The following is a 25,223-nucleotide window of genomic DNA, read 5'->3' as shown; positions in this document are numbered from 1 at the left end:
TTGCTATTTCTTGCATTGCATAAGATGCCAGGACATTCACTAAAATTGACTGGCACTTTGTTTGCCCGCATGTAAATTTCTTTTGAAATAAATTTCTCACTATTTCAGAGTTGCAGTCTAAACATGGAGGCCATTCTGATATAAAACAGCATTTGATGAAACAAAACAAAATTGACAGCCACCTGCTCACATTTCATGTCAAGGTATTCAAAAGGGAAATTAATTGGCAAAAGTAAATATCTTGCAGCTCAAGCAGGTTTGTTTGTGTTTCATGCAGTGAAACATAACCTTTCTTGAGCTGCAAGACATTTATTTTCGTCAGTTAATTTCCCTTTTGAATACCTTGACATGAAATGTGAGCAGTGGCTGCCAATTTTTTTTCCCTTCATCAAATGCTGTTTTATATCAGAACAGCCTCCATGTTCAGTTGAAAAAACTAAATGATACACAATACATTGCAAATTGTTTGTTGTTTCATCATCTTTCAAGAAGGGATATGCTTCTTTTAAATTCCGAGTGAAACTAAACTTCCTTTTCGGCATGATAAAATCTGGATGAAATATCACCACTCACAATATATACTCACTTTAAGTTTCACAATTACTAACAGACCAGTATAAGCAGCACAAAACAATGGTACACAAAGTAACCTTGTTACCGCCTGGATACAGCAGTGCTGCCACTGGTTGCAGCATTTTTGTCTTATCGCAGAGAGAGAGTGTGTTTGTAACGGGTGATAATCATCATAGCATGTTTTTGATCTCAAGCTATCACATGTCACTAGCAGAGACATTATTCTTTCCATATTTGAACATACAAGAATGAAGTTATGCCACAAATTCAAAAAAGGGTCAAAACCGGACTAAAGTTAACAAAAAGGGACAATTAGCGTCCCGTTAAGGTTTTGTCGGGACAATGGGACCAGAGTCTAAAAAAGGGGATAATCCCATTAAAAAAAGGGGACGTCTGGTCATCCTAGTGAAGTGTGGTTAATATGAGTAGATTTTTTTGCTTGGTGAGTGATGAATGACTGGTATGGATGTCAGAGTCAGTCATCAGTGCATGAGTTTTAAGAGAGGTACGATAGGTATTGTGGAATAATGGTTAGTGTGGTCCTCCTACAATGAATTTATCCATAAATTATATCATGCTTTCATAGGAATGGGAGAGATGATAGCCTTTTGTGACACAAAGTAGGAGTCCATTCTGCTGTTTGACATTTTTTGACTGAAGGGAGATTGAAAATTTGTATTACCATATTTTTTGCCTTATAAGATGCACTTTTTTGTACCTAAAATTTATCCGAGTCTTCTCACCTTTATTTCAGTAATAATATCCACTTCATTAAATTTCTCCGTTATTTCTCCAAATTTTTCATTCTTCCAAATTCTTCATTAAATTTCTCCAAAGTCTGTTCTCGTTAATTGGACCAAAGATCTTTCTTAATACCTTTTATTCTCATATTTGTAATCGGTTTTGATCTCTCTGGATCATTGTCCATGTTTCACAGCCATACAAAAGTATGGATTTGAGGATTGTTTTATATAGTTGGATTTTACTTTTTATCAAAATCAGATTGGTTGGATACTATAATAAGTTCTATTTGCTGCAGCTATTCTATAAGTAATTTCAACTGACACATCATTACTTTCTATTATTACTGAACCCAAATATGCGAACTACTGTACTCGTTCAAAGGTTTCTTCATCTACAGTGAAATGTTGGATGTTTCTAAATTTTTGTTTATCTCTGACAACAAGTAAATATTTTGTTTGTTTGTAGTCCCATTTTCTTTGCCTCCTCTCTCATTTGTCTATAACCCTCTCTGAGGCTTCTCTTGGTCCTTCCAATACAGTTCACATTATCTGCAAAAGCCAAAAGCTTTCGACTTCTATTCATAATAGTTCTATTTCTGTTTATGATTACATTTCGTATTACCCTTTCAAGGCACAGGTTGAAAAGCATTGTTGGTAAGTGATCTCCTTGTCGTAATCCTGAACTCTGGTGTGAGTTCACACTCTATTTGCACTCTACATGTGGTATTTCTGAGTGTCATTTTAACTAATCTTATCAATTTGGGTGGAATTTGAAATTCCTTCATGAATTTGAATAATTTATCTCTGTTAATATTATCATAGGCTTGTTTAAAGTCCACAAACAAATCGTGTGGATTAATATTAAACTCAGTATATCTCCTAATATGGTTTGTATTGTAAAAATAAGGTTCCGTTGTTGATCTATCATATCTGAAACCACATTGATAGTCTCCCAGTGTTTCTTCTATGAAAGGCTACAATCTAGCTGCCAGTATTTTATAAATACTGGCAGCTAGATTGTAGATATTTTATAAATCACTGCTAACAGTGATATTCCTCTATAATTTCGGCGCAGAAACTGAGTAGGCATAGACTCAGTTTCATATACCTCTAACAAGCCTTCATGGATTTTAATTAATAGTGATTGTCCACCATATTTTAATAGCTTGACTGTGTAAAAAATTTATTTATATTTATATTTTTGTGTTATTTATTATTACGTCAGACTGCGCAATTTGTAATACTTTTATTTACTTCTTCGTTAATATCATAGTTGCTTGAGCTAGTTCAAACTGTCTATAGACATCAATTTCTAATTCACTCACAATTTCTGCTATTTATCTTAATCCTTTAGTCCTTGGCTTTGTTTTTTCTCCTCCCCACTCAAGGTCGTAAGTACACTCTCACATGTGCTTGAATTTTAGATTTTTGGAAAAGCCTCTGGCTTGAGCCAACTCCTTAATCTACTTGCTGTATTTCACTTGAATTGATCCTTAAAAAAAATTTTTTTTTATCGACGGAGCCATTAAGGATCTCATAAAATAATCATTTTTCCCTTCCCTTACAGGAGAAATATTCAGCTAAGCACAAAATTAACTCTTAATTTAACTATATCTCAAGCAACTCCTATTAATTAGTCAGTTGTGGCTACTACTATTCTTAGGTCACACAGGTTCGATATTTTTATGAGACAGTGCATTGGATAAACAAGATTAGGCAAGCTATTAACAAAACACATATTTATTCATACTAAGCTAAGTTATATACAAGATTCAACCAGCACATATCGCGTGTCTGGTTCTAACTAAGACAACAAGAAAAAAAATGGAGACAATACTTGTCACGTGTCTAATTCTCCACACAATCATTTAAGCATATCGCTTAAGCTTTGAGACAAAGAAATTATAAATACACATAACCTTTCAGACACTTGGCTGGAACTTAACCCGCTTAAACATTACTCACGTTCTAAATAATAAAGGCAGAATTTAAACCACATTGAAATTTAGCATTACACAACATTATCGAATCTTTAGAACTCTCTATACTACTATTCACATTCAAACAGAAGTACAGCTTTCTGACTTCTCTAGTACTTTCTCTGCTAATAGATAACAGAACCAACATTCGTCATTTGAACTTCACAATCTAGGATATTACATAAAACATTTACTTACAATCTTGCCAGTTCATTACACAATTCTAGATCCTAAAGTCTTACAGTCACGTTCCGCTTCTTCTCAGCAAATTTTCCAGTCAGGCACTAGGTTACAGCAGTGATAATTCAGTGCACACTTAAATCATCGAAGAATTGTACGGCAGGATATCTTGAAAAGACTGTCTCTGCTACTAGTGAACTTCCCATCTTCATTGGAACTGCTCTTCACGGGAATGCAACTCTCCCCGTCCTCGGAAAAGACTTGGCACAGGAACAAAAATTTCGAAGCAAGAGCCCTTTGGCCCCTCAATCTCTGCCTTTTATATCATTCTCCCGACCTTGGCCCTTCAAATTAAGTCCCCCGGATTTACTGGAGGGTTTTCTCTGTCACCCATGCTATCATTGGGTTAAAAAAAAATCAGCTGACTCCCTTTTATTCCCATATATAGGGAGTAAGCGAGGCCGTTTAGCCCTATCTAACTTTTGGAGACTGAGTGGGCAGTTCAATCTCCACTGGTAGACAATCAGAAATAGCTGGCCCAATATTAATCGGCGCGCAGTGAAGAGAGATCTAAACAAGTGCTGCCATCTCGTGGTCCCTAACACTCTTATTTTAATGTCTGAAATAATGCGAGTTCTACGGTCGATTTTCTTGAGTTTATGGGACAAAAACCTGAGTTTCCGGGAGAAAAAAACCTGCTTGCCCATGCCAGAGATTGACTAACTCGGGAACCGGTCGAAAAAATGCTTAGAGAAATTTCTTCTAGTCGCTGACTAGATTCGAAACCAAGAAGTGTTCCTTCGTGTGGTCAAACGCCGTGGAGCACAAACGCCACATCCAGTGAGCTACTTTGGCGGGAAAACTCATAATCCGTTGACCTTAGCGATTGTCGCTAGTCATAGGTCTATTTGCCTAATCCTGTCTGAGCTTAATTTTAGTTACAATTTTAGTGGTTCTTATTTAAATATTCTAACAATTTGTTACCAGATATAATACAGTAAAGTTAGTTATACATTATTTTAATTACAAGTATTTTATGTAATTTAATTGCTCATGTAAAATCGACATAGAAAAAAAATACTTCTATTTTTATTCTATATGAGATTTTACAACTGGCATTCTGTGTTCACCTAGTGCTTTATTATTTTTCATTCTCTTTAAGGCTAATTCCACCTTGTGTAGCTCTGGTGCTTCCTCTAGCTCAGCTTTTCTTATACTTGCCAAGGGTTTGTTATGTTCATCTTCTTCTGGAACATTAGTTTCCAAGCTTGTTTTGTCCTGAAGGAAACTTCAAAATGAAATGTCCTCCTTTCCACCAAGCAAGTTGCTCCCCACAGTCTCTGCAGAAAGTTGTTCTGGGTTGAAATCCGCCTTTAATTTCCTTTATCTTATTATACATTTTCTTAATTTGTCCAGTATTTTTCAAAATCTCAATTTCATTTAGCCTTGTCTTTTCCCATTTCTTTTTACTGCAGATCTTTTTAGCTTGTTTTCATTTTTCTCTATATTCATTCTCGTTTGCTCGAGTATTCTGTTTGAGCATCTTTAGACGAGCTGTATTTATGTCTTCAGCACATTTTCCACATTCCAAATCATACCATTCATTTCATTTATCATTGTTTCTAAATCCCAGAACTTCTTCTGCCACTTTGGTAATTTTATTCTTGATTCCCACATTTTATCTATAGTCATATCATTGGCATAATCGTCCTTTTTCTCATTTATTTCTTCTCTCAATCTTTCAACATATTTTTGTCCAATTTTTCCGTCTTTTAATTTTTGGACATCATATCTTGTTCTCCTTCCTCTACCCACCTTACTAATTCTTATTCTTTGTTTATATTTAATTCAATTAATGATATGTATCACAGTCTGCTTCTCTAAAACTTCTTACATCAACAATATCTGTCGCATGTCGTCTATCAATCATCACATGATCTATCTGATTTTCTGTTATTCCATCTGCCAAGATCCAGGTAACTTGATGCACATTTTTATTTGGAAAACAGGTTGTACATATGGTCGTATTTTGCCACTTCCAAAATCAATTAGTCTCATGCCATTTTCATTACTTTCTTCATGTGCACTATCTTCCAGTTGTTGGTTGAAAGGTCTCTTCCTTACCTCTTTTGGCAATCATGTCTCCTAGAAACATTTTTAACATGTTTTGGTGACTGATCATATATCCTCTCCAGTGAGTCATAGGTAGGCTGACCATACATACCGTTTTGAACGGGACAGTACCTTTTTTTCATATTTCCCGGCCATCCCGTTTTTAATAAAAACTTAATATTGGTCAATCATAAATTATTATTCATAACCTATAATTATATATCAATATCATGGATACCAGTAATTTGCATAACCATGGAGTCACATTGTTCAATACTAAATATCGATATCTGCAGTGATTTGTTCAGAGAAAATAAGAAATACATGCTGGCAACCCTTGCTCATCTCAGACGCGGTCTCTGCTCTGCTGTAGCGTTGGTTTTTGTTTCGCCTGTATGCTGATCAGTTGCTTTGTTATTCAGTGCTGGTGGTTTAAATTTCATATTTTTTAAAGTTTTAAATATTCTTTTTTAAAGCTTTAAGTCTATCCTTTCGGTTTTAATGATGATCTCCAGAAAGAATTCAAATTTAATAAACTGGACAAGCTGTGTAGCAATGGAACAAAAGTGGCATGCCAGTGTTGTATTGTCCATTTTTTCATTGCTCATGGAGGCAGAAGCGACATCAACCAACAACTACATAGCCAGAAACATAAGGATGCTGAAAAGACTCTGGTTTCAGTTAAAAACATCAGCTTGTTTTTGTGAGACGTGATGGTGATAGTGTAAACAATAAAATTGCAGAATGTGAAGCTCTTGTTGCTTATGGTACTGTGCATTAGGGACAAAGTTTCCGTGCCAATGACTGCTTGTCGACATTGATAAATAAAATTTATGTACCAAAATTTCTTCTGCACTTGCCAAATCAGAAGCAGTAATTAGCAGCGTTTTATCACAAACATATTGGGCAAAGTAATAGAGGATTTGAATAAAACAAAAAGCATTGCAGTCAGTTTAGATGCATCAAACAAAAATGACATCAAAAATTTCCAATCGTTGTGCGGTACTTTTTGCCAAATTCTAGTGTTCAAGACAAAATTATAGAGTTTATTTCCTTACCTGAAATACATTTTAGTCGCCTTTTACGATATGCATGTGCTACATTAGGACTATTCTTTAATCATATTCACCACACCAGAAGTTTGACAAACAAGGTTTGTCAAACTTCTGGTCATGGAAAAACCCACTATAATGTTGTTTTGTCATGCTGTGTGGATGGAAAAAATTGCCACCTTAAAAATTAAAAAAAAAAAAAAAAGCTTTTTTTTTTTTAATTTTTAAAAGAAAAACTTTCCAAAGGTGTTTACATACATATTCATCCAAAAGGGTGGATGGATGGATGAGGAAGGAATGAAGTTATGGATAAAGAAGGTGTGGTCCAAACATCCTGCCAGATAATATATGTATTAAATTTTTTAATTTAAAAAAAAAATTATATTTACATGACAAATTTGATGCATGATTCGTGCATCTTATACTACGAAGAATTTATTTTTATTTTTTTTTTTCAAAAATTCAACATGAAAAATGTGATGCATCCAATACAACAGTGCATCTTATAAGGAGAAAAATATGGTACTTTATTGAAGAGCTTCTCCTCCTGGGTAGGTAGATAGTGTGTGGGTTGGAGAAGTTTAGTAACTTGAATGGAAGAATTAATGATGTTGGTGTTTGTGTAGTTAATAGGAAAGGTAATTAATTATGGTAGGATATCAGCAAAGTGATTCCTTTTACAGATCAGTACTGTAAAAGGAATCAGGGATAATAGATGTCAAACGAAAAAATAAAGAAAATAGAATAAAAAATATTCTGGATGTATGGAATAATTGTTTTAATGAATGTTAATGAGGTCAATTAATATCCATAATAACAACCTTCTATGGACAAACTTCTATAATCTTTTTCTCCCTTACCTCAAAGTGAACAGCACAATTAACATAATTTGCTTTCTGTGTGAATTTGCACAAATTATCCCCCCCTCCCCCATTTTATAGAAGACCTTATTTGTTTTGGATTTGTCATGCTCTTGATCTTCAAACTGTTGCTAGTATCTGTTTACTGATTTAGCACTGTTTTATTGTAGTTTTTTCCCCCCCATTAAACTTTATGACAATAATTATTTTAGAATTTTTAAAAATAAAAATGCTATTAATAAAAATATTCATGTAATTCCTGATATATATCTTCAGGGGGGAGTGTACATGATAATTATGATAGTACTACATGAAAAATTTACACCATTGCTAACTTCTGATCAACAATTTTCCTTCAAATTAATCTGTTATCTTTTAAGATTCCAATATTATCAGATCTTACATTTTTGTCTTTTAAGGTGCTTTTTGCTATATCAATTCATCTACATCTTGGTTTTCCTATGGGTTATTTCCCAGCCAACCTAGCAAAGATACTTGTTTTGTTAACCTTTCCTCTCCCATTCTGTTTAAGTTACCATTCCACCTGAGATTAGCTCTACTAACACATTCCTAAATGTTAACAATAGCAAGTTTGTTATTCTCATTTTTAATGTGACACTGCCATTGATGCCATCTGTTGACTCCACTAATCTTTCTCAGAACTCTCATATCAGAGGTCACCAGTCTTTGGTAAGGTGTTTTATTTCTAATCCAGTTCTCAGATCCATAAGTTAAAATTGGTTTGAACACCATCTTGTGTACTGCTAACTTAGTGTTTTGATTAATTTCTCTCTTATTCCATACAAATTTCTTCAGCTGACTTCCTACAATACCAGCTTTGCTAATTCTGTTGTCTAATTTGCCAGCCTAGTTGGCCGAGTGGTTAGCATACCGCTCTCCAGCCAAAAGGCTGCTGGTTCGAATCCTGCCGTAGGCATGGATGTTTGTGATGATTGTCTGTGAAAGTGGTGGTGGGCAGTAGATGGTGTTGGTGTAGTTGCGTTCATTGTAGTTCATCGATTGAGTGAGTGGTGGAAACAGAGAACTGTAGAGTAGGTATCCTCCCTCAATGAGTCTTTGAACTCCCTGGAGGTGTCATGTAATAATAATCTTCACTAAAAATTGTGCCTGAATAGCTGAAATGTTTTACTTGTTCTATCAGTTAACCATTTAGGTAACTCACCTTTTGCAATATATTGTGACCAAAATATTTTTAATACTTTATGCTAAAACTTTGTATCAAAACTATTTCAAACAATTCAGCAGATCATTTCTACTTATATAGGCTAGGATTTTTTTTACATCATTAAGTTGATAGAAAAAGTAAGGAATTGTTAGCTTTCAAGTAAATAGGATGGGCTCAAAAGCCTGAAAAGTTTCTTTAATCTTGCAGCAGATTACAATTGCACGAGTTGTAATTCTCAGAACAGTTTGGACTATGGTCCTCTACATTATTCTCATGAAAAACATAGCTATGTTATTTGTACCTTTTTTTTTGGGTCTTTTGTGGATTTTATAACTCTTGTTTAGTTTACCAAGGCATAGCACTCATATTGAGATGTTTACTATTCTACAAACTATTTCACCCCTCCCCCAATATGCCTCCTCTTATTTTCATCAGAAAAATACTTGATAACCTTTCTAGGTTATCAAGTATTTTTCTGGACTAGATGTTATTACTTAATAACATCTAGTCCAGAAGACTTACTAGGTCTTCTGGACTAGATGGTATGACAACATTGTACTATGCTTAACACCTAGTGATTCAGGAGTTTTTGAGGCCCACTCCTCCTTCAGAGCAAGGATAAGACCTTTGTTTTCTGAAGGAGAATTTCAAGCAGCAATGCATCTCCCTATTGCATCCCAAACGTGTTATATGGGGATGAGATCTGGGGAGCATGCTCAGCACTTGATTTGATTAATATCCTTGATCTCCAGAAATATCTCCATTGCTTGTGTATGAGGTGATGTGGCGTTGTCATCCATAAAAATAAATTCTTTGCCTACAGCACCATGGAACAATCAAATATGACGTTGATGAACCTTGTTGTAGTATCATTCATCAATCATAATTCCTTTTTCCAGCACTTGTAACTCTGTGTATCCACTAAGCATAATACCTCCCCTCACCATGATCCCAGCACCACTGTATCTATCTCTTTCAAGAACATTCTCATGACTGTAAGTAGTACCACTTTCATGCAAGATCAAGTGTCATCTAGAATTGAAGGAAAGACTAAAACAACTCTCACCTGTAAAGAGTACATTGCCCATTGGTGTCTTGTCCAGTTTTTATGGATATAACACCAGTGAAAATGTGCTCTACAATGAGCCGAGATGTCTGTTAGTGTTAGAATGATGGAAATTTTCCAACATTATCATTATGAAAACGTTCCTTATGAGAATACAAAAATGGTTGTGGAATTTATTTTTACATTTATTTTGTTGGTTTTTTACATTTATATTGCTTCAGTGGAAAGTTTCTGTATTAGACTTTATCTGTGTTAGTAAATTTATTGTGGACAATGGCAAAAATTGATTGCATATTGATGCAATAAAATCAGTAATAATTATAAAAATATATTTCATGGGATTGAAGTGTAAAGATTTTCATGAGTTTGTGTATTAAAAAAAAAAGAAAGAAAGAAAGAAGGTAATATATTAATTTGCTTTCTCTGTGTGATGTGATACGTAGATACACAATCAAAATTTTGAGGGGGGAGGGAAGCTGCTATTGTAATAACTGGAAAAGGGTATGTTTTAAAATACCTAATTTCATTTCCAGTTTGAGGTATTTGGTCAAAATAGGAATTTTAATCACTGAAAAAAAAATTTTTTTTAAGGTTTTCCCCCTCCCTCCCTACAACCCAACAGTTGATGTTAGAAGTGGGAGGTGGGGGAGGATTAGATCCATCTAATGTTTGCACTAAACATTCCAAATATAATTTGATTGCAAGCATTCTATGAGTAGTATCACTGAAAGTTACTAAAAATCTTCAAAAGCTAAAATTAGAAATCAAAACATTGTTATGTATTACATGAAAGATTTTAACTCATCTTTCTCTTGCACTCTCTTGCCTTTTATGTAAAATCTACAAGAGATTAATATTTGGTAATATGATAGAGATATTTAAGTTAGAGGATTTTATTGTATTAATCCAGATGGGATTATAAAATGAGTAAAGGCAAGTGGGGAAGAACCAGGGTCCATCCCTGGAAGTCATGTCAGAGTGTGGTGAAGATGAGTGTGAATAGTGAATTTTTTACATAGAGAATTGTGAGTGAATGAAACTCATTACTAGAATATGTTGTTAATGCAGGGAGTGTTTTGGATTTTAAGATTCAGTGTGATAAATATGTTGTCATCGAAAATTTTTCCACTTGGTTATACTATGAATTAAAGATGCCAAGAAATTATATATTTGATGTCTGGCAACTCATCTATACGAGTTGTCCAGTCATGAAATTATTTAATGTGCATACTTTTATTTGCTTACATTTGGATAAAGGATTAAACTAAGAATATAATTTCTTGGCATCTTTAATTCAAAATATGTTGTTAGTTGAATGAAACTCCCATTATAAGTCTGTCGACTCCATGGAGAGTATAATAATAATATTTTATAAAGGAATCATTTATATATATTAATATCTGATCTGCACATGAAAGGCCACAAGACCTACAGCACATTAGTGCTGTGTGTGGGCAACAGAAAAAGGAGTAATCTGTTCACATGTTTTTTTGAACAGCTGAAGGTTATATTCTTTGTGAAAGGCAAAGTGGGAGAGACTGTTTCAAAGAATAGACATAAATGGAATGGAAGAGAAGGCAGTCAAGTTGGTTTGGTAAGTTTCAAGACGGATTGTAAAAGGATGTTGGCTAGCATTAGCTCTTGTTCTAATGATTTTGGAGGATTTTTTTTTCTTTTCTTGCATGTACCCAGTAAGAGGAATAATAATTGAGTTGAGTGTAGATTACCATGCTGGCAGGAGACAGCACTCAAGTGATCAAGATGGATGATAATATTAAGTTATTTAATGTTCACTTTATTAATATGTTCCATCTTGATGAAACTGCCTTCATTCCTGGAGGTTAAGTGTTAGAAGCGAATGAAGGATTTATTCCAAATATGCAAATATGGAGGATGTCAGTAAAGCATGGCACTAGATGGAATTTTGCCACATGTTTTAATTAAGTGTACTATGAATCTGACTGGGCCATTAATCTGACTCTTTAATTAATGTGTTGCAATGGGGCTAGTTCCTGGAGAGTGTAAGAAGGTAAGATAGTACTGTTGCCTAAGGGTGGTAATAGAATGGATGTATCAAACTTATTTTGTGATAAGATTTTGGAGAAATTGGTAAGAACTTGTTTTAGTAATCTAGTTGCCTTTTACAATAGAGTAACAAGAAGAGTGGATGAGGGTAAGGAATACTGTCATTTTTGGATTTGTAAAGGCATTTTTCAGGGTGCAATATGGTAAGTTTTCAATTTGCTGCAATATAGGTTTGGATATTAGGATATTGGCTTTCTGATAGATATCAGAGAGTTATATATGGGGAAGCAGTAGTAGGAAGATTACAGGTTGACTTCTACAGGATTCAGTATTAGGACCATTACTGTCCAGTCTTTGTCCATGATATTATCACTCAGCTACAGGAAGAATATTCAGTTGTTTGCAGATAATGCTAATGTTTTGGCTCTTCCAGAGGATTTTGAATAAGCTAGGAGGTTAGGCAAATGCAACTAAATGAGAATATGAAATTTGGGGTGATCCACAGATAGGATGCTTCATACTCACTTGGTGGAATTATACTGGAAGATAAGTGATCTTGGGGAGATTGCAAACAGAAATTTGAAATTCAGAGGGCACATTGCAAAAGTTGAAGACTGCAGCAACTCAGAGAATTGCTGCAGTATTGAGTAGGACATTGACTAAAAGTATGATGGTCCTGTTGCATGAAAAAATTTGATGAGAACACATCTGGATTTCTGTGCTCAGATCTGGTCACTAGGACTTGAAGGAGATGAAATAATATTGGTGAGTGCAGGGACAGATAATGAAAAAGATAGACTCAAGTCAGGCAACAAACTACAGGTTTGTTGGATATAAGATGATGTGGGGGGGGGATGTTATGATCGAGACATATAAGCTATTAAAGGTTTGTTTTGGATTGACACTGGGGATTTTTCATATGGTAGAATGGAGAGAAGGAACAAGGGACCGTCTCTGAAGGTTGCAAACAGAAGTAATGAGTAAGAGGATAAGGAGCAAGTTTTATGCATGAAGGGGGGGGGGGGGGGGTTGGATCATAGAAGCATTGCCTGAGAAGTCAGTAAAAATGTAAATGTTGGAGGAGTTTAAGGAATGGTACAATAAACTGTATTGTCTAGTATTGTCCTCCCACAATGAGTTGTGGATCCATGGTGGTCTGGAAAACAATAATAAAAACTTATATGTATCATGTATGGTGATCCTTAAGAGATTATTGGTTATTTACTGACTGAGTTCTGTATTTAAAAAAAATCTCAAACAGAAACATAAATTATTTGCAAAAAACAACAAGAACTAGATTTACAATAGTTTATAACAAAGCAGTAGTTATCCCATAAAATATTGCTACATAATACATACTTTTTTTTTATTCACAAGTAATGCAAGATTTTGTTATATTTGAAAGGAATTCAATGTGGATAAATTTGACAGCTGTGTTGTTGTTGAAACCGTTTCACCTAATTCACCTGCTGCATCAGCTGGAATAAAAAAGGTAATTGTATCAGTTTATCATTGTTGTCTTTATTTTGCTTCAGTATTCTTTATTTTCCTGATTATTTCTCTTTTTTTTTGTTCTAAAACACATTTCTCCAAGTATTTAGAATATCTATTTTTTGGCAGATTTATGAAAATATTCTGGAAATATTTAAGTGTCATATCCTGCAAGGTGATGTACTAGCACCTTATTTGTTTTTAATATGCTTGGACTACATCTTCCAGACCATCAGCACAGAAGATCTTGGTTTTAACATTAAAACATCCACTCACAGCATGCAAATAACTGATCTTAGCTTTGCTGATAACGAACCAACAAATGCACAAAAACATTTCAATCTATTTGAGGCACAGGCTAACTTATTGGTCTGCAGATCAACATCCAAAAGTCCAAAGTATTCTCAATAGGTTGTGAAAGCTTTATACCGTATTTTTCGATAGATAACGCGCGCATTATCTATACAAAGTCTAAATTCATTAAAAATGGACATTCGCGGTATACATTAGAAAGGTATGAGAGGTAAATCAAATGTAATAACAAAACTAAGGTAGAAGTATTACTTAATATTTATTGAGCATTACACTATTCAAATCCAAAAAATTCTTCATTGGACTCAATATTGTAAGAATCAATTGCGTTAAAAATTTTGTTTGGTATTTCTTCAGCTTCATAATCATTGTCACCTGACGCCACTGCATTCCCTTGTGCTTTAATGAAACCATTTCTAACACAGTTTTCACTTACAGCAGCCCAACTTTTTACAATCCATTTAACTGTATCTTTATATGACATTCTTTTCATCTCCCTTATTTTGTTATATTCATGGATGCCATTCATCATCCAGTCTTCCCACTTAGCCAGCAAATTGTCTTTGAATGGTTTATTTACTGCAAGATCAAGGGGTTAGAGTTTTTTTTTGTTAAACCACCTGGAATGACTGCCAATTTGGAATGCTTACAATTGTTTTAACTTCTGCTGTCATGTGTGTCCTACACGAATCCAACACTAACAAACATTTTGGGTTAAAAAATGCCATTTTTCTCTTTTGCCACACATTCTCCAACCAAAATTTCATAATCGAAATTTATCCAACCTTTATCATTAGCAGTAATATATATCTTTGAAATCACAACCTTTTGGAACAGTCTTTCTTTTGATAATCATCATCAGTGGCAGTTTGGAACCATCTGCAGTTATGCAGAGAACCACAGTAAATTTAGACCTTTCATGCCATGTTGTAGCAACTAAAACCTCTTTTGCTCCCTTCAGATTCACAGTCCTAGAACTAGGTATGTCAAAACTTACGGGAACCTCATCCATATTCCCAAAGTAACAGGCATCAACTCCACACGAGTTTTCTCTCAGAAACTAACAGAATTTAGCTACTTTCACTTCCCAATCGCACTGCAAATTTTGTCCAACACTAGTGGAGGAGCGCACACTTAAATGGTTTCTCTTCATTAATCCAAAAACCCAAGATGGGTAGACTTTGAAATCCTTTATATTATTGTTTTGCTCAATTCTTTTTGATTCCTGCAACACATGGACAGTAGATATTCTCATAACAACCCAATCAAACATTTTTTTTCTATGGTTTGCCACAAGCACCTTCTAAACCTCATAACACGTTTCCTTATATGTAAACATTTCAGGTTTGCATATGAGGAAACGTGAAATTGCGAAAGACGGTTTCAGCCTTTCGCAATTTACAAACACTACTTTCTCCAACACTGAACTATCTACCAGCTTCACGATCCCTTTTTTCCTTTGCTACTTCTACCACTTCAAGCTTGAACTGCGCTGTGTAGGATTTTCTCCGAGAAGTACTTCTGTCTTCCATGGGTAATTCGAATCTAATAAAATATAAACAAATAATGATTTACTTTATGAAATATTTTAAAACAGGATGTACAGAATAATTGACCACTGCTACTAGCAATGCACGTGCTTTTAGAGAATTCCTCTGTCTGTACTTCTTAACTCTACCGCTAGTTGGTGGATGCGCATTATCTATACATCAAAAGGAGCGATGAAAATGTTTGCACGTTATCTATCAAAAAATACGGTACTTCATATCAACAATAAACCCTTAGAAAGAGTAAAGGACTTCCAATACCTTGGATCGTACATCAGCAATACAGAAAATTATATCAGAAAACGTAAACATCTGGCTCTAGTCTTCCATAACAAACTCTGCCCCATCTGGAAATGATCATTAATATCATTAAAGACAAAATTAAAACTATACCATGCAACCAGTAGATCCATCTTCTTGTATGGTTCTCAAACCTGAACAATAAGCACCAAAAAAAACTACAGATCTAATTAACTCCTTTGGAACTGCATGTCTCAGACTGATCCATGGATACACCTGTATGGACCGCATCACTAACTCTGCTGTGCTAAATCTGGCTAAGCAAGAATCACTTGTCAATATAGTCAAAAAAAAACTACAACTCAGATGGCTTGGGCATCAACTCAGACATCCTGAAGTCCTGCCCTTTTTGGAATCCCTCATCCTGTACAAACGTAGTAGAGGAAGACCATGCAAACAATTTTGGCAATACATATGTGAAACTATCAGTAGGCTGAACTGCAAAACTCCATCTGACATCTACCAGTTAGCTCAGGATAGAGAGACTTGGAAGACCATAATTTGCAATATTTAATTTTTAATATAAATCTCTTTTCCCTTTTCACATTGTATGATATTGTGAATAAACTATGTATGTGTACTTCTTTTGCAGGATGTTTAATACAAGCAATTGCCTTCCTATTAGGGGATTGTGTGATACGTTAGGTAAATATTCAAGTTGTGTGCAGATTTAACATTGTAATATATATTATTTTACCAAAAGTCACAGGACTCCTTTCAGATTGTAGGAAATGGATGTAACTAAACAACATGAAATTTTGTGGGATATAAAGGAGGTCAGTAGTTGATGTTTAAAGCCAAGTTGATCTTTTGTGACATAGTGAATACGCAAAAAAAAAAAAAAAAAAAAAAAAAAAAAAAGAGTAAGTGTTATGAACCTTGTAAATATGTGTAAGGAAAGTTAGCATTAACATAACATTATGGTATTGAATCATGTTTCATAGAGGAATGACAGTCATATATCATCTGGGGATGATGTTTGTATATGTCTTGATGCAGCAATTGAATATTCTTATATCCACAGTTGACAACATGCAGAAGAAATGGAAATTCCCATTGTTAAACTGAGCTCAAGATGTCACAGATATTCCTTATCCATTCAAGTTTAATTCACCGGGCATATATAAATATCAGATTTAGTCCTCCAATTATCTAAAAGCTTTATGCCATTCCTCTAATGCAGCTAACAAATTGATTCATTTCTCATCATTTCACTTTGCTCCTATCATATCTTGACATGATACTTCTCTGTCTCTCTCTCTTTCTCTCTCCTTATTTGCTTCTTTCATTAACTACTGATATGTATATTTGAGGTTATGGTTCAAGTGTTGGAGAAGTTTATGATAGTTGGGATATAGAATTGGGTTAATAACAGCAATATGAATCTAATTGTCATCATGGGTTTCTTAAAGGGAAGTCATGTTTTACCGATTTGTTTAGATACTACAACCAGAGAGATAAATGTACAGTAGTATACTTAGATTTTACAAAGGATGTAACAAGTTTTAGTCACTAAATTGCAAGGGGATATTCAGTTGTTTGCAGATGATGTGAAGGTGGGCAGGTTTGTTAGTAATAGTGCAGATGTGGCAGCCCTGCAAGAGGATTTGAATAAACTGGATAGATAGACAAATGAATGGGGTGTCGGTTTAATGCAGCAAAATGTAGTCTTGAAGTTTGGGATACATTGATGGGAGGCTGCATACTCAATTGCAGGAGCTGTACTGGAGGAAGTAGGAGAGACAAGAGATCTGTCGGGGGGGGGGGATGATTGATAGAAAACTGAAATTCAGGAAGCATATTGCAAAGGTGGTGAAGGTAACCCAGAGGATTGCTGCAGTACTGAGAAGGACACTGACCTGCAGAGATAAGAGTTATCATTCTGTTGTTTAAGACTCTGATCAGACTACACTTAGACTATTGTTCTCAAATTTGGTCCCCAGAATTTGAAGGGGATAAATTAACTGAGGAAATAGTACAGAGAATGGTAGATAACAAAGATGGTTTCAGAACTGTACAATGTTGTTAGTTATGAGGATCGGCTGAGGAAATGTCGATTGCAGGGTTTGGTGGATAGAAGGAGAGGTAATATGATAGAGACTTTTAAACTGTTTGAGAGGCAGTTACAGGGGTTGACACTGGGGAGTTCTTTCACTTGGTGGTACAGCGGGAAGGAGCGATGAGAAGGGGCCATCCATGGAAGTTATGAAAGGAAGCTACGAGCAAGAGGTGAGATGTGGTTTCTTTGCATAGAGGGTGGTTGAACCGTTGAATGCATTGCCTGAGAGGGTGATGAGAGCAGGAACGGTCAATGAGTTTGAGTGGTATGATAGACTTTGTGTTTCCTAGGAATGTCCTCCCATGATGAGTCTCTTAACTCTATGGGGTCTGAATAATAATAAAATAAATTTGAATAGATAAAATTAGATACTAGATGAGTGAGTTGTATTGGTTTGATTTTCAGGCATTAGGGATCTGTTTTGGACCATTGTTGTTTATTAGTGATATTGGGTTGGATTATGTAGAAATAAAGAAGTTATAGTTCCATTATATGAGGCCTTGATCAGGTCTTGTGTGAATTTTTGTGTGCAGATTTTGTCACCTGTTTCATAAGGATGAAGATGTATTAGAATATGTTTAGAGTAGATCGATTAAGGTAGTATCTGCTGATTGGAATGTAGGATATGGGGGAATGCAATTATTACTATTATAACAAGATATCTATTTATTTATTTATTTGTATGGGATTTTCCTGCTTTCTTCCCTGTCCCTTTTTGTTGGAGGGGGGTAGGTTGAACCCTCCTAATGACCGACTAGGTATATATATTTTATGATTGTAAATCTGTGTGTGTTCATAGGGCTGGTTTGCCTGTTCTGAAGGATAAAAAAACCTCTACCTCCATATGAGACTGGCTAACTCACCTTTAGTTGAAAGAGACCAGATAAGGTTCCTCATGTCATAGACGGGAATTGAACAATGCCTTTCCAACCAAAGAGCTTTGTCTATACCGACTGACCTATGGAGGCTCTGACACCTCCATAGTCCAAGGACTCATCATGGAAGGACACGCTACTCCAGTACACAATTCACCATCTCTCCTGCTTAATCATCCAACTCTACACAATGCCACCAAAGTATTTTTTGTCTGTAATTTGCATTTGTTTGCCTGGCTGATTTGTCTGTATGCAGGATGAAAAACCTGAGAATCCTGGTGAAATAATTGCAGGATCTTGTGATTTGGAGGAAAATAGAAATATAATTGAGACATATAAGTCACTAAGGAGTTGATAGAAGGTTAATGAGGAAGAAATTTTTAATTCAGTGGGAGACAGAAGTAATCAAAGAACTAAAAGCAATCTCTCCACCAGCAGAGATCTTTGACAATGACATCTTGGAAGAGGAGATGAATAAGGCTATAAAACATCTGAAGAACAACAAGAGTCCTGGAAATGACAACATAATAGGTGAGATGCTAAAATATGGAGGAGAAGCAGTTGTAAAAGAAATACATCAGCTATGTAATGAAATATGGAGATCAGGATATGCACCCAAAGAGTGGAAAAAATCGGTCTTGGTTGTTCTTCATAAGAAAGACAGTGCTTTAGAATGCACCAATTACAGAACTATTGCATTAATGAGTCATCTTGGCAAAGTGCTGATGAAACTATTAACAGAACGCCTGAAGGGGCATATGGAGGCACATCTTTCGGATGAGCAAGCCGGATTTCGACAAGATCGAAGTACAGTGCAACAAATACTTGCACTAAGACGAATACTAGAGAAAGCTCGAAGAAAGAACAAAACGATATATTGCTGTTTCGTGGACTTCCAAAAAGTATTTGATAATATTGACCAAAATATAACATGGGCTGTCTTGGAATCCTATAGTGTGGAAAATAAATTGATCTGCCTACTGAAAGACATAAATAGCCAAGCACAAGCAAAAATCAGGATAGCAGGTGAGACTGGAGATTGGTTTGCCACTAGTCAAGGCACAAGACAAGGGGACCCAATATCACCAATCATCTTCATCACACATCTGGGAATAACACTAGATAAGATTAAAGAAGGTGAAGGCATTTCAATAAATGGCATGAGAATAAACTACCTCTGCTTTGCAGATGACATCGTTCTGATTGAAGAAGATGCAGCAAGACTGGAACAGACATTGCAAACACTATACACAGAAGGAAAAAGATATGGACTAAATGTCAACTTCGAAAAAACTAAAATAATGATATTTGGACAACAGGAATTACTGAACAGAATTACGATAGACAGATTTCAACTGGAAAATGTGGAACACTTCGCATATCTTGGATGATGCATGACTTGGATCCCAAAAAAGAGAATTTTGAGGACCCCCCAAAAAAAAAAAAAAAAAAAAATTAGAACAACTATTTTAAAAGCCATGGACAAAATATGGAAGAGCCGAGCTCTAAAGATGCAAACTAAACTGCGAATTGTAGAAACCTGTATCTTCAGCAGCATGCTCTATGGATGCGAGTCCTGAGAGAATCTGAAAGGAGGATATTGGCATTTGAAAGGAAATGCTATAGAAAGATCTTGAGAATAAGCTTGATACAGAAAGTGAACAATGAGGAAATCTACAGACTAATACAACCAAAAGAAAACCTGATCCAGAAAATAATCAAAAGGAACTACATCTATTTGGCCATATATGTAGAATGAATGATGAGAGAAAACTAAAAACGTTGCTGTTTAGAATAATTGAAGGAAAGAACCAAAGAGGAAGACCAAACAGAGAATAGGACGATGACATCGTCAAATGGTGTGGAAATTCTATACACAACCTGAGTCATCTTGCACAAAACAGAATACAATGGAAGAATCATATCAAGATGGCAGCAGACACCTACTAATACAGAATGGGCATTGGACCCATGGTTGTCGATGATGATGATGGGAGATAGAGAAAAAAAAATGTATTTCATTGAACTTTATAGTATTTTTCTGGTTTTCTAATAAACTTCTTCAGAGCACAGTTTATAACTATGACGAGCACACAGCATTCAACTAGATCATTGTAGAAACAATGATCTAGTTGAAATTGCAACTGAAAAAGAACTGATGTCCTAATACAGAACAACATGCATTTGTTGAGTTAGGGAGAGTGCTTCACAGTCAGTGCAGATTCTAGAAATAGTCTCAGAGAAAAATAGTGACTTCCATGTAACACAGGTGTGTTTTCCTGTTTAATCCTGCATGAAGAAACATCCAGAACATTGCCTGCCAGTCACTGAATTAATCTATAGAGGATCAAAGATGTTATTTTTGTGTTCTTCAAAGCAGATTGGGTATCTACCTGGATACTGAATGAACGAGGATGGGCTGGCAATTTGGGATTTAACCGACCAAATTGTATTCTTACTGGTTAAACCAAAATACAAAATGATGGTACGACATGACAAAATTTTATGCCGGCTGGGGCATCACCTGGTTAAACAAGGGCCCCCGTTGTTTTCGCCAGGGAACCAGAGCGAACAGCGAAAAGTCAGCTATTTGAACAAATCTGAAAACACACCCAAACTAAACATCACCAGAGTTAAAGATGTACTATCAACATAAGAATTCTGAATGGCAAAGAACTGGAGCTAGCTGACGAATTAGGTAAGTACCAGATCAACATAATATGGGTGACTGAAACAAAAAAGACAAAGACTAGCGAGATTTTTCTTAGCAATAAATACAAAATGTTATATTCAGGCAATGACAATCAAGGAAAAGGAGTAGCCATAGTATTCAACACAAAATACGAGGCTAATCTTCTTGAATGGCAGGCAGTCTCAAGTAGAGTAATGTGGACAAATATGAGAATGGGGAACTGGACAATGAGACTTATTTGTGCCTATGGTCCCACAGAAGGGTCTACTAAGGTAGAAGTGGAGGAATTTTTTGAGGCTTTAGAAAAAGCAACTGACACAATGAAAAATGAAAAGTTGGTCCTTGTTGAGGATTAAATAGCAGAGTAGGAAATGATTGTCAGACATACAAAAATATTTTGGGAAAATTTGGAGAAAACAGCAATGCTAATAATAATGGCAAATATCTCTTGGATTTCTGCTCAGGACATGGACTGGTTATTACTAACACCATGTTCCAACATAAAAATGTGCACAAATTCACATGGAGAGAGGAGGCAAGGAATAAGAAAAGTTTCATTGACCATGTTATTGTTGATAGTGATATTTTCTCCCTGGTGCAGGACAGAGCGTACAGAGGATTTAAAATTGTAAGTGATCACTATTTAGTCTTGAGCAGGATAAAATTGAATTTCATATTGAAAAGAATGACATGTAAGAAAGTTTTAAAGTGAATCAAAGTTGAGCAGCTTTCAGATGTGAACTGTGTGAACATCTCCCATAAAGGGAACAGACGTAAGCCGGCTTACGTCTGTCCCCTTTATGGGAGATAGTACTTTACAAATCAGCTAATCTTTCCTAACTTTTTATTATATTATTTTTTTTTTTTTATATGAAAGTTATTGACCTTTTTAGTTATCTTACACCAGCTACTTAGGTGGTGCTTTTTGGAATTGTCAGTTAGTGTTTAATTTTGAGCTTAATGTACTGAGGATGCCTGTGACACACAGGCGAAAATTATACTAATAAATAATCTTTCTACGTGAGTTTTTTCCGTTATTTATTGTGTACCGAAGTGTTAAAGAAGGAATGAGCATTTTCCTTTATCCAAGTACGTCTATACACGTGAAGTGTGATCATTAATAGTTCAGTTATCATTGAGAAGATTTATTCTAAATAGTGTGCCCATGTGAAATTGATAAGCAAAGGATTTATCTGGTAAGAACTGTCCAATTTTATGTTACTTCAGTGCAGAGATATATGTGTAATTCCTCCTGTTATTCCCCACATTAACTATAACGTTTTTTGCTGAAATCAGCTGGAGTATGAAGTATGAAAGTGTATACTTATGAAGCATTTGTTGCCAACATTAATGTATTGAGACTTTACTGACTGTATGATAATAGTAAAATTTGTTATTAAGAGATTTTGTGATATTGAACTCTATTAAAGGTTATTTTAATATTGTGAAAGCTATAAGTCTGATAGAAGGATGCCCATAGACTGAATCTGTAAGATGTTGTGACCAGTTAAGTTATGACATTTATATTATCTTGTTCTCAGAATTGAATTTATATGTATAATATATAACCCTTAATTACAGGGTGTTCGGGATAAATTTGACATATTTATAATTAATTATATTTTTCCGTAAGTTACATGTATTAACACACACTTCTGTTCATTTAAAAGGTTGGACCCTTCTTCATTCATATACAAGATGTCAGAAAGGATGGATAGCTGGAACCCACCTGAATCATGGAAGAGAATAACTTGTATCATGATGATTTGTGCCGGCCATCAAAATAAGGATATTTCGACTGCTGCCCAATGCTCCCTGAATACAGTAAAAACAATCAGGCATGAACTAGAGACTTGCAATGGTGACTACGAGGATGTAGCAAGAAGAAAGATCCCTAGCAGACGATCTGATTGCGTTCGTACAGCAGAATTCCTCGCAAATCTGCAGGAACAGGTGTTGAAGATCCCTGGCATTGGAATTCGGGCTTTGTCACGTGAAATGAATGTTGCAGCCTCTACTATGAAGCTTGCACTCAATGAAGACCTCCGCTACTACTCATACAAGCGCCGCAAAGGTCAGCTGCTTACAGAAAAGGCCCGTGAAAAACGTTTGATAAACGCGAAGAAACTTCTAAGCAAAGTGAAACATCCTGCGGAACCACAAACAATCTGGTTCTTTTCCGATGAGAAAAACTTTTGCCAGGATCAAAAACACAACACGCAGAATAACAGATGGCTTGCATACAGTACAAAGGACATTCCTCGTGTAATGCAGACTAAATTTCCCCAAACTGTGATGGTTTTCGGATGTGTATCCTCTGAAGGCAATGTGATGCCTCCGCATTTTTTCCAAGAGGGCCTCAGGTTGACTTCAGATGGCTACGTGGAGTTGCTAAACACTGTAGTCAAGCCCTTGATAACAAGGGTAGCCAATGGTAGGCCGTATGTATGGCAGCAGGATTCGGCCCCTTGCCACACCTCTGGGAAAAGTCAAAAATGGTTGTCTGAAAATTTCTACGACTTCAACAGTCCAAATGTTTGGCCTCCAAACTCCCCACACCTTAACCCCATGGATTATTTTGTATGGGGCGCAGTTGAAAAAGACACCAATCGCACTTCCAGTAATACAAAAGCCCAGTTAATGGATAAAATTAAAACAGTTTTTGCGGCCCTTCCCAGGGAGACTGTAGCATCAGCTTGTTCGAGGTTCCGAAGCAGGATTGAAGCTGTGATCGATGCTAATGGTGGTTATTTTGAGTAAATCTTGTTGATAATATTGTAATTAACTCTGCCTGTAATGTTTTTTGTCAATTCATTAAATTTAATAGATACAAAGAAGATTTTCTTTTTCCTTACGAAACTGTCAAATTTATCCCGAACACCCTGTAAATGTTTTGTTTTGATGATTTTAAAATTGTGTTTGCCTGAATCTCTTTTACTGCATCGTTCATGAAATTATCGGACGTAGTGGAAGTGTCAAAAATAAGAGATATACTCGGTCAATGTAAGAAATAATATTGATATAAAATTAGTTGATGCTTGATTTCACTACATTTCATTAGACTAATCTAGAAATAGAGTGGCGCAGTCTAAAAATATAAATTTCTCTATATTTAAATTAGTAATCAACCAGCAACTTATTACTTGTTTAAGAACAGAGTTAAAACAAGATGGCGGATCAAAAACAAGGAAGTACAGTCCAACAAAGTGCTACATTCTCTTTATGAATCTGAGGCAGACCATAAATTCTTGGGGAGCAAGCATAGTACAGAAGTCTTTAACTGTGTCTGTGGGCCATGAAATGATTGATTTAAGAAATTCTACAGCTTTTTTTTTATTCTGATTAGTTGGTTATATTTTACAATTTAAAAGATGAATCATCAGAGACTAGTTGATTCATCTTGTAAGGTCAAGTTATTCTGTTTAAAATACTGGTAGCATTCCCTTTATCTGCTCAAGGTAATTATAACATCCTGATATGCTTTTAAAGATAAGAGTTTACAGCTGCTAATTCAGTTTTAGTGAGGTTGCTAGTTATTGATTTATTGTTATTTAAAATCTTAGAAGCTTCTAATCATAGTTTATCAGCTATGTTAGTTGGGAGAAACATTATTACATGAAACCTTCAGGGAGTCCAAAGACTCATCGATGGAGGGCACCTACTCTACAACTCTCCGTCTCCACCACTCAATCCACCAATTACAATGAACTGCAACTACACCAACAGCATCTGCTACCCACCATCACCATTAGTACAATACTTTCAAAGACAATAACAAACATCCTCAACAAAACAGAATTAGCAGCTATGATCTCTTCAGTTTCAAGATGTATGGAGTTAATTTGATGGAAGAAAGTACTTGTGTATATATATATATATATACTTGTACCTGATTTACCATATTGAAATGGGAATGATTTTGAAGTTTCATGTTTCTAGACTGTGTTGTTCAGTGAGAGTAGGAGGGATGCAGTCAAGTGTGGGTTCAGTGATTCTGGAAAATAATGGGTGTGTGTACATAAATTGTTATACAATGGTGAATGCAGTTTTGCAGGTTTGAAATCTGAATGGGCTGTTAATAACAATTATATAAGGGTGACTGTCAATCCAAGGAGATGTTGAAATGCATGTATGTAAATGCCAGAAGTATCAGAAATAAAGGAGAGTAGTT

At 35.4% G+C, this 25,223-nt stretch overlaps 1 protein-coding gene across 1 annotated transcript in view; it reads left to right on the top strand.

The window, feature by feature from the left end:
- Positions 1–25,223, top strand: part of Pdzd8 (PDZ domain containing 8) — a 269,988-nt gene that overhangs the window by 67,818 nt on the left and 176,947 nt on the right. Inside the window, exon 7 of the mRNA XM_090402639.1 lies at positions 13,182–13,268. Coding sequence (XP_090258765.1) covers positions 13,182–13,268 — 87 coding nt within the window. The remainder of the gene's footprint in view (positions 1–13,181; positions 13,269–25,223) is intronic.

The sequence above is a fragment of the Typopeltis vanoorti genome, chromosome 13, assembly GCF_054136105.1.
Source record: "Typopeltis vanoorti isolate ZY-2024b chromosome 13, IOZ_Tvanoo_1.0, whole genome shotgun sequence".
NCBI classification, from domain to species: Eukaryota; Metazoa; Arthropoda; class Arachnida; order Uropygi; family Thelyphonidae; genus Typopeltis; species Typopeltis vanoorti.
The sequence above is the reverse complement of the archived record's forward strand: the minus strand, read 5'-3'. Positions and strand labels throughout refer to the sequence as shown.